The 13,781-nt window shown below is 45.0% G+C and overlaps 1 protein-coding gene across 1 annotated transcript in view; it reads right to left on the bottom strand.

The window, feature by feature from the left end:
- LOC113841684 (homer protein homolog 1) overlaps positions 1-13,781 on the bottom strand; it is a 266,367-nt gene that overhangs the window by 18,814 nt on the left and 233,772 nt on the right. Inside the window, exon 7 of the mRNA XM_038169480.2 lies at positions 4,291-4,401. Within this exon, the coding sequence (XP_038025408.1) occupies positions 4,291-4,401 (111 nt within the window). The remainder of the gene's footprint in view (positions 1-4,290; positions 4,402-13,781) is intronic.

The raw sequence follows: 13,781 nt of genomic DNA, 5'->3' as shown, positions 1-13,781 counted from the left end.
CCCCTATTTACGCTTCAATAACTCTTAGGATAATCTTCTTCATAATTTTCACAGAATCACAGAACTGAAGGGGTTGGAAGGGACCTCGAAAGATCATCAGGTCCAACCCCCTTGCCAAAGCAGGTTCCTTAGAGCAGGCTGCCTGGGTTGGTGAATCCATGCTGACTACTCCTCATGACCTTCTTCTCTTCCAATTGCCAGAACAAGCTGTTCCAACACCTTCCCAGGGACAGAGGTGAGACTGACTGGCCTGTAGTTTCCCAGATCCTCCTCCTTGCCCTTCTTGAAGTCCGGAGTGACATTGGCTATCCTCCAATCTTCAGGCACCTCTCCTGTTCTCCAGGACCTTTAAGAGATGATAGAGAGCGGTTCGGCAATCACCTCTGCCAACTCCCTTAGCACACGTGGATGCATCCCATCGGGACCCGTGGATTTGTGTGCACTGAGCCCACTCAGACGCTCCTGAACCACTCCCTTGTCAACAAGGGGGTTGATCTCCACTTCCCAGACTCTTTCTCCTCCCTCCAGGGTTGAGGAGTCCCAGCGGGGAGCCCTTGAAGAAAAGACTGAAGCAACGAAAGCATTCAGTATCTCCACCTTCTCGGCGTCTCCCGTTACCAGGACAGCCCCCTCGTTCAGCAAGGGACCCACATTATCCCTAGTCTTCCTTTTACTGTTTACATACTTTAAAAAACCCTTCTTATTATCTTTTATCTCTTTTGCAAGCCTCATCTCTAGGTGGGCTTTAGCCTTCCCTGTTGCGTCCCTGCAGGCCCTGACAACACTTCTATACTCCTCCCAAGAGGACAGGCCCCTTTTCCACATTTCATAAACCTTCCTCTTCCTTTTGATCTTGTCGATGAGCTCCTTGCTCATCCACGCAGGTTTCCTGCCCCCCTTCCCCGATTTCCTACTCTTAGGGAGGCACTGATCCTGAGCTTGGAAGAAGTGCTGGTTAAATGTAGTCCAGCTCTAATATGCACCCTTGCCTTCTAGCAACCTAACCCATGAGATACTCCCAAGCAGGTCCCAGAAGAGGTCGAAGTTGGCTCTCCGAAAGTCCAGGGTTGCAATCATGCTTTTAGCCTTACTTCCACCAAGTTCCAATTTGAACTCCACCATCTCATGGTTGCTGCATCCCAAGCTACCCCCGACCTTCACATCCCTAACAAGCCCATCCCTGTTGGTAAGGACAAGGTCCAGGAACACCCCTTTCCTCAAACTGAAGTCCCCCATGAGAACCAGCGCCCGTGATCGTGAGGCTACTACTAGCTGCTTGTAGAAGGCCTCATCGACTTCTTCCTCCTGATCTGGTGACCTGTAATACACCCCCACAACAGTGTCCCCCATACCAGCCTGACCCTTAATTCTCACCCACAAGCTCTCCACTTGTCCATCACCCTCCCCCAGGTGGAGCTGCGTACACTCTAATTGTTCCCTCACATAAAGGGCAACCCCACCCCCTCACTTCCCCAGCCTGTCTTTCCTAAAAAGGACATAGCCCTCCATGACAGCATTCCAGTCATGCGAGCTGTCCCACCACGTCTCTGTGATTGCAACGAGATCATGGCCCCACGACCAAACACAGATCTCGAGCTCATCCTGTTTATTTCCCATGCTCCGCGCATTGGTATACAGGCACATTAGAGAAGCAACAGGCACAGTTACCCCTGGAGGGATGCAAGAAGAAGAAAATTCCAGATGGGGTATCGGGATCATTGCCTTCTCTGAGGAGCCCTCGGACGATCCTATGGGACAACTCAGAGGTCTTTCCCTACTATCTTCAACAATGACAGCAGTGACAACTTCACCCAGCCCTTCTCTGTCACTTTTAGCTCCCCTCCCTTCCCCTGTTAAACCTAGTTTAAAGCCCTGGTAATTAGCCCAGAGAGTTTGCTCCCCAACACACTTGTGCCCCACATACTGAGTTGGAGTTGATCAGCAGCCCACGTACCCAGCTTCTCAAAGGGCTGCCCAAGATCGAAATACCCAAATCCTTGGTCCAGACACCACCCCCTCAGCTAGTCGTTCACCTGTCCCATTCTCCTTCTTCTTTCTGGGTCCCGGTCACCCAGCGGGAGGACAGAGGAGAACACTACCTGCGCCCCTGATCCCTTCAACAACCTTCCCAGGGATGCAAAGTCTTTTTTAATATTCCTCATTTTTCTAGTTGCAGCTTCCCGGGATCCAACCTGAATGACAACAAGAAGATAGTAATCTTCCGGTTTAATGAGCTGTGGCAGAGCCTTCCTAACGTCTCTGACACATGCCCCAGGAAGACAGCACACCTCTCTGGATAGGTTATCTGGGTGACAAATGGGAGCCTCAGTGCCCCTCAGCAAGGAGTCTCTGATCACTAAGATTCTCCGTTCTTTTTTTGTGGCACCAGTTGTGATGCAGTGCTCCGCCCGGCCCCGATCCATATGCTCAGTACTTCCACCAATCCTGACATGCTTTGCAGGTTTGCTTCCCGGGTTCGGACTATTGTCCAGACCCTCAACCTCATCCTTTTCCTGCCTGAGAAGGGAGTCGCCTACAATGATTACCCTTCTACCTTTCTTGGTGGAGGCAGTCTTGAGCCGTGGAGTCGACTTCCTCGCCCTGGGCATCCTCCTGGGTAGACCTACTACATCATCCTTACCCACCGGTCTCTCAAGCTCCAGGGCCTCAAACCTGTTGTGTAAGGGCACCTGGGAAGGTGGGGTTGTGCTCCCTAGGGGCTGTTTTTGAACGTCAGGGTAGAGGGGGCGCTGCTGGCTCCACCTACGCTTCGTCAGCCTCCCTCGCAAGGGCTGCCGGGTCCTGGTGGCTCCCTCGGCTGGTTCGAGTGGCCTCGATGCCGGAAAAAAAGCCCTGCCTGTCCTGATTCCCCACTCCACTGCAGAACGCGTCTGCCCCAGAGCCGATTGCCTCGGCAAGTCTTTTTTTTACCACCTCGACAACTTCCTTATATCTTCCCCGTGGTCACATAGATAAAACCACAACGTTCCACATGGTGTGCATCTTGGGTGCTCTCTCCCTCCAGCAGGAAAATACTGATTCTTAGTGGCTGAAATATCACTCCGTCTGGATGAGGAGGGAGATGCTTTTTCTACAGGGTCGTGAAGCCTTTGGAATAGTCATTTCTACAGCCAAGACACAGGCCTGTACTGGAGCAGAGAGATTGTCTTCATATTTTTGAAGCTGGCAGGACAGATTTATACATTGTTGGTCCCATACCCTCATCCCAGTTAATTACTGCCAGTTTGCTGGCATGTGATGATGGTGCACTCTGCACCAATTTACACCACATGGATGTTGTGCACTGGACTTCATCGGGATCTCAAGGTGTCTGGGCATTGTCCAAATCACTATAAATCATCTCCCGCACAGTTAATTCCCGCAGATGCTGGAGACCTTTCTCCATAGTGATCCACTTGCCTACTTGATATACAATATCTTCCTTCTGGGGATACCTTTCTTTCACAGCTGCCAGGAGTCACCTCCAGAGGCTGAGAACCTGTGTCCCTTTCCCAATTACTTTGTCAATTACCCTTTCTCTAGAGAGGGATCCCAGCTGCTTGGCTTCATTGCTTTCTAATTGTAGGCTATTGGCCCCAACATCCCAGCATCGAAGCAGCCAGGTGAGGATGTGTTCACTTGGGTGTCGACCATAATCCTTTCGTATTTCTCACAACTCATGCAGGGATAGGGATCAAGTGATTTCTGATTCCTTTATGATTTCCATCTCTTCTTCCTGCTGTTTTTGTGATGGCTCTGCTTTAGAGGTGCCTGCCTTTTCCTCTTCTCCCTCCTTCTTAGGAGAGGCTTCTTCCCTTACTAAACGAGATGACTTCCGTTTCCATTGTTTTGACTTGACTATGGGGGCGACTTATTGGCCTGAAAACTGACAGATTGGCCTGAAAAAAAGAGTCATTGACCTATTTCTTGCTCCAAACCCCACTGTCCAGAAAAGGGAAAGTGTGTTTACAACTGCTTTTCTTCTTTGTTGGAGTGCATCAGTGTAATGATTGCTCTGAAGAAACCACGTGTCTCAATGCAGGCTTACTTTTGCAGAGAGATGCTCAGTAAAAGCAAAGAATCTGTTCTTTACATACTCAGCACTATATTGGACTGATGCAAGTATATACAAGGAAAAATATCAATCATTTTAAAGAAGCTGAAAAATTGATTTTACTTTTTAACATCTACAGGAAATGCCACAGTATGTTCCAGTCATAACAAGATTAATACTGAAATGCCTTTAGAAATGATGCAACAGAAAAGCCAAGAATAAATTTTAGCAAATACCTCTTCTTTTTTCTTCAATGTAGATTCGAATTCCTGTATTGTCTGGTTTAATTCTGTTTTATGTGTGTGGACTACATTGGCTTGACTGCTTACACATTCTAGCTCAGTTACCTGTTGAAATTAGAAGCAACACATGCAGAATTAATTGCAACAGTTTCAAGGCACTGTTAGTTTTTGCATAAATAACTGCATTTGAAATATACCCTTAGTTCTGTGTGACTTATGTTGATTAAAATGTTGAAAGTGTTCTTATGAAGTCAGTACAAAATCCCTTAACAAATTGTTTTGCATAGAATTGTTGCCATGGTGTCTAATGGTTACTGTAATATCTTGGAAACAATACATTTAAAATGTTGCAGGCTGAAAATAACATTAATTAAAATTTATACTTAATAAGCTGAATTACCATTTCAGAAACAGTAATGTCTAGATGATTAAACACAGATCTAACCTCTCCATTTGACACTTTTTAATGCTTCACCATCTTAATCAACTAAGCCACAATGCTCACCTACTTCTTTGTAGCAGTTCAATTAACATTTCACAGCTTCAGTTTCTGACTCTGCATCAACTCTACTGCCAACTTCTTACTACTAGTTTCAAATCTTACCTCTCAAAGCCAACAGCTAATAGCAAAATTTATATTTATTTGTGCAGTTCCTCTTTATTAGCAGGCAGCAAACACTGTCCACCTGCACTTCAATAAGGTAAGATAAGATAAGATACCTGGCAATGGTATGCCCTTTTCTTTTTATTATTTTTTTAATTGAAGAAATGTTAATATACTGTCATTCACAAATAAATGGTCATGTAAAAATAGCTTATACACCAAAGAATAAAACCCTTGCATCTACACAGAGTCTACGCAGAGAAGTCTTTGTTCGTGTACCTATCAAATTACATATCAAAATATTAGAGAACTCTTACACTGTATGTCTATGTGGACATCTGCACTAAAATATTTTTGATTAATAACAAACTGTTAAAATATTTAAAAATACTTAAAAAAACAACTTTTTTTTTTTCCCCCCAGAAGATATGTGCCTATCATTCTTAGTATATAGTCTTCAACAGAGGTGCATCATCTACCTAGAGAAATTAACAAATCTGGCTCCCAAACTCCTCAAATATATTTCTGTGCTACCCAAATCTTCAATGAAAACTGTTAGGTCTCCATTTCACTTCCTTAGAGAAATAGCCCCCGAGGGAATATATTCTCCAGGACAATTTTCTTTCTTAGATAAAAGAACGTCACAAGGAATCAAGGTTGGTGCCCTCTACCATCAATGTAGTCTAGCCAGTGAAGCCACTGTGATGCCAGTAATTTCAGACTCTGAACTATTTGTAAGCTCAAAAGGTAGATTACTAAGTGCAGGGAGAAGTCAAGCAAATGCCAAGATGAAATACAAGAAAACTGAAACAAAATTCCAATCAGCTTTTCCTTTCTGAGTCACAGGGCATGAACTACCCCTGTCTAACAGCCATGACTAGTCTAGCTTGTTCTACTGGAAAACTGTCATTAGACATTTTTGTATATCAGGCTTACAAATGGAAAGACTGAAATTACAGCAATTTTTGGGAGGGATAAGAGGAAATTAGGGATTAGGGAAAAGGAGAATGTCAACACCAAGAATTATTCTGTTTGATGGAATTGTCCAAAAAGGAATATCTGTGCTTGTGGCAGAAAAAAGTAATTGCAGTTTGTTCAGTTTTATATATCATTGAGCATTATGATTGCAATCTTAGACCATTTTCTCAATTTGCTAAAAATACACAGAAATATATCTATTTATATTTTTTTTGTGACTGCTACCAATTGTGACCGTTACAGTATTCACCACTATAATTACACAAACTGACTTGTGGAAAACGGACTCCACAATCAGTAAGATTGTAAAGTAAGTATGTTTATTCAGCGCTGGGCAGCACAGGGGGTAGTCCTGCCAAAGTTGTGCACACCTGACGCGGCAACTTGCCTTGGTTTTATGCAGTAAAGAGTTACATATGCATGAAGTTTCACAATGCTCCTATACATATTCATAACCTGCCCCCGCTTCATATTAAAATTAGTTCCAAGGAGTCATTTCCATAAACTTCTACCATCTGCGCTTGCACAGTGTCTTCTGGTGGTGATCGTTGGGGGTCGTGGGGATGAACATTGATGACTCTTCCTCATCACCGCTAGTTGACCTCTTGTATTTGTGCAGACTCGGTTGCTCCTTGGCTCTTGTCCATCCGCAGGTCCAGTTTCCACCAGTTTCTTAAGATAGGCTCACACTCTTATTAGGAGACTGACCTTGGTAAGGGGCCCAAGGCTTCTTGCTTTAGTTAATTTGCACAATGCACCATAGCTAGTAAAGACACTAAGTAGCATCCTAGTTTAATGCTGTCAGCGCTCTATCGCTACTTGATAAGATTCTCCTAACTCCTTCTCTCAAAACAAGCAGAGTTGCAACATAACCATTTGGATAAACCTGTCTAAATAGTGTCTGAACTAACATCTATATACAGCAGGAATCATGAAGTCAAAGAATAATTTTAGCTGGAAGGAAACTCTGGTGGTCATCTGGTCCAGGTCCCCTGCTCAAAATAGAGTCAATTTTGAAGCCACATTTGATTGCATAGGGTCTTGTCCAGTCAAGAATACTTCACCTTCCAACAAAGCTGCCACACTTGTGTGCATGTTCTTATATTCCTGCCCTGGGCACAGCACAAATTCTGCCACTGTTGAGCTCTAGTTCAATCCTAAATTTTGCTGGAACTGTCAACCTCATCCACCTTCACCCTTTCTGAAGTTTAACCTGTTAAATATTTCCAAGTTTTTCTGCTGAACTATCTTGAGTTAGAGGCAGAAGCCTCTGTGAACCCAGGGTCAAACTCTCTCCTACCTGTTGCGAAAGAGTGGAACATTATATGGTAACCTCCAAAAAGGGAAATCTTTCTTTAATATTAATAATAGAGATTAATAATGGCAATGACAGGGTTGAATGTTTATGGGTAAGAATCAAGGGGAAGGACAAAGAGGCAGATGTCCTGGTGGGCATCTGTTAAATACCGCCTAACCAGGCCAAAGAGGCAGACAAAATATTCTACAAACAGCTGGGAGAAGTCTCGCAACCACTAGCCCTTGTTCTCATGGAGGACTTCAACTTACCAAATGTCTGCTAGAAATACAATACAGTAGAGGAAACAGTCTAGGAAGTTTCTAGAGCATGTGGAAGACAACAAGAGATGAGGAAAAGGCTGAGGTACTTAATGCCTTCTTTGCCTCAGTCTTTAGCAGCAAGACCATTGTTCTCCAGGTACTCAGACCCCTGAGATGGTAGATAGGGATGGGGAGCAGAATGAAGTCATCGTAACCCACAAGGAAATGGTTAGCAACCTGCTATACCACTTAGATATCTGCAAGTCTATGGGGGTCAGATGGGATCCACCTGAGGGTACTGAGGGAGTTGGGGAAAGTGCTCAGCGAGCCCCTTTCAATCATTTATCAGCAGTCCTGGCTATCAGGGGAAGTCCCTGTAAACTGTGATACACACAAAAATCTATTTAAGTAAAATTTGATAACAATTATAGAATAAAAAATGTTGGGTTTAAAATAATTTAAAACACGTTAAAAAGCAAAGTTTACAATGAATACCGCATGAGTCAAAAGACCCATTTTATCACAGTGAATGAGAATAATGGAAAATAGAAGGGTACGATATAATGTAAAATCAAAGGATGTTTATAAATTAAACATGACAAAGTTCAAACTGTGAAAAAAACTGCCATAAGAAGTCAACTAATAAATAGTATTAGCAGAAAAAAATATTACTTTATTTATTAAAAAGCAACCTATTTATGTAAATAAGGCCGTTTATAATGCTATTTATATAAAGAGGGAACTAAAGATAGAAATAATAAGCTAAAGTTTACTAAGCAATATGTATTACTTCCCCCCACACACCACACTTGACAAAGAAATCTGACGTGGCTTGCAGATAGATGACTCCGGCACAAAAATGTGTGTATATACCTAAAGTGCATAAGGAGTGAATACTGCAATTACATTATATACAAACCACATAATATATTATTAAATTGTACTAAACTTAGCAGCTAGTGGTGGAAGTACAATTCTTCATTTTAGAGGCTGGCCTATTTTGTACAATTTTTGATCTTATAAGTGAGTATACTCTTCTAATGCATACATATTCACATTCTTCTTTTCCAGTGGGCAAGATGCTGTGACAGCCAATTTTTGCATAGAAAAAAACAGCTACACGGCAAATGAACATGCAAACTTTGTTCCTTCTTGAAATCAACTTGTCCACAAGTATTTCTAAAAATCCAATCTATTCACCTTTCTTCAACAAATTTTGTTCTGGATAGAATTTTTTTTTTCTTCTGAAATGGCAACAGATGAGAGTTGCAGCACGGCAAATTCCAATTAGGTGTTAGAATCATAGAATCATTAAGGAAAAGACCTCCAAGATCATCTGGTCCAACCATCACCCCATCGCTATATAACAGTTTTGCAAGTAACTTTTTAACCACATTTATCACAACACAACACACAATGATGATTAACACCACAAGAAGCAGAAGACTTAATCCCTCTTTGATTAATCCCAGTAACCATCTAGGCATCGTCCAAAACAAATCAGCGAGCCATTGATCGAAAGGACTAATATCATGTTGAGTCTTTCCCGTGTGCTCCTTCAGGAAAGTTAATGGATTTGTGAATTGACTCACTGTGATCAGAGAGGTTCATATAGCACAATCCCTTAAAGTCCTCACACCCATGTCACCCACAGATTTTGTTGTGGCTCGATCTTGATCACAGGCGCAAGCCCTGCTGGCAGTATTAGAATCACCATCAGCAACTTCCCCATCCCTCGAGATATCTTGGGCAGCCTCCACAACTAGGCTTGGCACCCAAACTGGTCCTGCTCAGCATACTGAGAGTCTGATACAATATTGCGTTCCGCGTCTCACAGCGTCCCATGTCTCTCTGCGTCTGTTCCGCATCTCTCCGCGTCCTGCATCTCACCGCGTCCCGCGTCTCTCCGCATCTTTTTTTTTTTTTTGTCCATTATAATTGGTATCAATTATCCTCAGCAAAACAAACAATCCGGTCAAAGTTGTACTTGACTGACCTAACAGCAATACGCTACAGTCATTCCCAATTGGTCCTTTGACATTCAATGGAATTTTATGAATGTGAGTTTCTAGAGCATGTGGAAGACAACTTCCTGACAGTTGGTGAATGTGCCAACTAGGGACCGTGCCCTGCTGGACCTTTTGCTCATAAATAGAGAAGGACTTATGGGTGATGTGAAGGTTGGAGGCAATCTCGGGTTGTGGTGGTTTTACTCAGGTGGGCAGCAGAGCTCCACCTCATCCGCTTTCTCACTCCCCCTCCTCAGAGGGAAAGGGGAAGAAAATACGATGCAAAGGGCTCAAGGGATGAGATAAGGATGGGAAGATTGCTCAACAATTATTGTGATGGGCAAAACAGACTCAGCATAGGGAGACAGTAAGATTTATTGCCTATTACTAACAAGCTAGAGAAGTGAGGCACAAAGGAAAGAGATCAAAAATGCCTTCACCCCATCCACCCTCTTCCATCTCCTCCCCTCAAACATTGCAGGGGAACAGGGGAATGGGGGTTGCAGTCAGTCTATAGCACTTCGTCTCCGCTGATCCTTCTCAGTCACTCTCTTGCCCTGCTCCAACGTGGGGTCCCTCACACAGGTTGCAGTCCTTCCCAAACTTATCCTGTGTAGGCTTCCCATAGGCAGCAGCTTTTCAAGAACTGCTCCAGATATGGGTCCGTACCACAGGGTCCATCCATCAGGAGCAAACTGCTCCAACCTGGGTCCTCCATGGGCAGCAGCTCCTGCCAGGTCACCTGCTCTTGTGTGGGCTCCTCTCCATGGGCTACAAGTCCCAGAATCTGTTCAGGCGGGGGTCCTCCACAGGCCACAGACTCCATCAGTGCAGGTCCACCTGCTCCACTGTGGTCTCCTCCATGGGCTTCAGCGTGCAACCCTGCTCCACCATGGTACTCCATGGGCTGCAGGGGGACAGCCTGCTTCACCATGGTCCTCACCACAGGCTGCAGGGGACTTCTGCTCTGGGGCCTGGAGCAAACAATTTGTGAATAGCATATGCCAACAGAAATGTGCCTGTACCAGCAGCCCTTTTAGATTGCAACGATTTATGGTTTAGTGGAGGACCTGTTAGTGTTAGGTTAGATGTTGGACCAGGTGATCCTGGAGGTCTCCTCCAACCTAGATGACTGCGATTCTATGATTCACTGAAACCAAGTTTGAAGAGAACTCCAGTTATATCCACACCACTTGACACAGCCAGGTAGAAGATTCCTAGAATTACTAATGAAATTCCAACATGGAATGAAACCCCTACAGCACCACGCTCTTTGAAAACTTTTTTCAGCTGCTGGGAATTACTGAGTTTCTTGTTTTCACTGCTGAGATCTGTGGCTGCCTTTTCAGGGGATCCACCCACATCCTTGGCCGAGCTGCTGGCGGCGTTCCGCAGAGGGGCCGACGGGCTGCGGGGGGGGCCGGCCCGAGGGAGGGGGGTGGCGGGGGGAAAGCGGCGGTGGCGGTGGCGGCGAGTGGGGGCCCGCGGGGCGGCGGGCCTGGTCGCAGCAGCAGGCGGAACATGGCAGCGCCCAATGCGTGCGTGTGGGCGCTCAAACTGGAGAAACGCAGCAGCTGTCGGCGGAGCAGGTGGGCGGGTGCCTGGAGCTGACAGCGGGGCGGCCAGTGGGGCTGGTGGCACTTTGCACCAGGCATTCTGTCAGTCCCAGGAGGTACTGCTAGAGCTTGTGCTGCCACCATCACCTCCTGCTGCTTGGCTTTCATACCGCACAGTGCATTAATCACTGTCCATCACATCCCACTTACTTCTTTATCCAGCTTTCCACTTGAGATGACCTTATCCCATAAGCGATCTCCTACCTCCCGCCACTCTTCTGGGCTCACAGCACTACTCGCCCCCTGTCTTCACCGACTCCTTCATTCTCCCGTAGAAGTTTTGAGGTCCAGCTCGTTCACCAATGTCCTGGGTCCCACTGTGTTCAGGCGCCATTTGTTGCAGGAAGGATGGCCGAAGACATGACACACATCAATACGGTTAGATCATGCTCTCTTTTATTACTCGAATAGCCTGACTCTTATAGCAATTTAGCAGGGACGGATAGTATCTCACACAAGATTATTGTTCAAAAGCACTCAGACAAACAACTGCAGGAAAACAACCCCCTTGTTGTAGCAGTCACGTAGACCTTGTCCTTGAAGAAATGCCGGCTGCTTGCAACAATATTTTTAATTCCTCAATTGGGCGATAGAAGAACATTATTACGCCAACTCCTCATATTGGTCCTGGTAGCTTGGTTTGCTCAGCTGCAGCAAGTCATGGCCTCCTTGCTGTTTCAAAAATTCCTCAACAGAGGATATATTTAGATTAGACATTAGGAAATTCTTCACTGTAAGTGTAGTGAGGCACTGGAACAGGTTGCTCAGAGAAGTTATGGATGCCCCATCCCTGGAGGAAGACTAGGCTGCATGGGGCCTTGGCCAACCTGATCTAATGTGTGGCAACCCAAGCCATTCTATGATTCTATGATTCTACGATTCTATGATTCTATGATTCTGTGATCCTCTTCGTCTTCACAACTTTCCAGCCACTCTGTCCCAAGCTTGTAGCATTACATGGGGTTATTCTGACCAAAGCGCAGGACCCAGCACAGAAGAAAACTGTGGGAGACCATGCCAAAGGCTTTGATGAAGTCTAGGTAGACTATATCAACAGCCTTTCCCTCATCCACCAGGTGGGTCACCCAATCATAGAAGGAGATGAGGTTGGTCAGGAAGGACTTGCCTTTCATGAAGCCATGCTGGCTGGGCCTGATCCCCTGGTTGTCCCGCATATGCTGCGTGATTGCACTCAACATGACCCGGTCCATAACCTTTCCTGGAACCGAGGCCAGGCTGACAGACCTGTAGTTCCCCGGATCCTCCTTACAACCCTTCTTATAGATGCGTGTCACATCAGCAAGTCTCCAGTCATCTGGAACCTCTCCAGATGTCCATGACCGCTGATAGATGATGGAAAGCGGTCCAACAATCACATCCGCCAACTGATTCAGCACCATGGTGGATCCCATCTGGCCCCATGGACTTGTGACAGTATAGGTGGAGCAGCAGGTCTCTGTTTCCATTTGAATCGTGGGGGGTTTCTTCTGCTCCCCGTCCCAGACTTCCAGGTCAGGAGGCTGAGTACCCCAAGGATAACTGGTCTGACTAGTAAAGACATATGTACAGAAGGCATTGAGAACCTCAGCCTTTTCCTTATCCTCAGTAGTCATGCTCCCTCTTGTGCCCAGTAAAGGATGGAGATTCACCGTGGCTCTCCTCTTGCCATTAATATATTTATAAAAGCATTTTTCATTACCCTTAACCATAGTGGCCAGGTTGAGCTCATGCTGGGCTTTGACCTTCCTGACTTTTTCTCTGCATATGCTCTCAACTTCTTTGTATTCCCCCTGAGTTGCATGTCCCCTCTTCCACTGGACATAAACTCTCTTTTCCTCCCGGAGACTCAGCAAAAGTTCCTTGTTCAGCTGTGCTATGAACATGGCACGGAAGCATAGAAGGAGGATGGCTGAAAAAACTTCTGTGTGGATTAGGATTCTCACTGTGAGGATGGCTTGCTTCCTTACTGCAATTTACATTGACAGTAAGCATTGTAATTATTATGTTTTGTATATTATTTGCTTGTATCAGATCTATGCTAACCTGGGTGTTGATTTTTCAAGTGCTCATGGTGTCTGGATGGACTGAAATAGAGGTGCATCCAAGTGGAGAGGAAAAAAAAATCAAACAAAAGGGATACTCCCAGGATCGACTTTATATGAACATGATTTGGATCTCGAATTGAGTGACTGTAGTCATGGGGTGGATAATGTGGAGAAGAGTCAGACTTTTTAGTGTCAGTGATAAGCACCAGTCTTGGGCAAAGGGGAATTGAGTAGCTTGTTCTTGTTTATCTCATACAAACTTTGTGGATGGAGGTCTGCAAGCTTGATATGAGAGTATGCTTGGTATGAGAGGGAGCGAGTCCTGTGTTGGCAGGATGGCCCTGTTTTGGCAGCAGAATCCTGAGGGCCACGGTTCCCAAGTGAAACCTTTTGCTTAATTATGTGTAAAATTATTGTTAAAGTTCACAGCCCTGAATATGATAATGACCCTAAAGAAGTACATGCTAAACATTTATGACTGTAGTATTCAACACCTCACCCAAATCACACGAAACGTCACCCCAGGGAGGGAATAGATAAGGTTAGGGCATAAAATACTTTTAGGAGTCAGTGTTAAAAAAAAAAATTAAAAAAAAAGTTAAAAGAAGATACTGTTAGGAAAAAAGTTACCAAGAGAGGGATGCCTTCTTGGTAAGCTCTGCACCTTCAGCTGTTG

This window comes from Anas platyrhynchos, chromosome W (genome assembly GCF_047663525.1).
Source record: "Anas platyrhynchos isolate ZD024472 breed Pekin duck chromosome W, IASCAAS_PekinDuck_T2T, whole genome shotgun sequence".
NCBI classification, from domain to species: domain Eukaryota; kingdom Metazoa; phylum Chordata; class Aves; order Anseriformes; family Anatidae; genus Anas; species Anas platyrhynchos.
The sequence above is the reverse complement of the archived record's forward strand: the minus strand, read 5'-3'. Positions and strand labels throughout refer to the sequence as shown.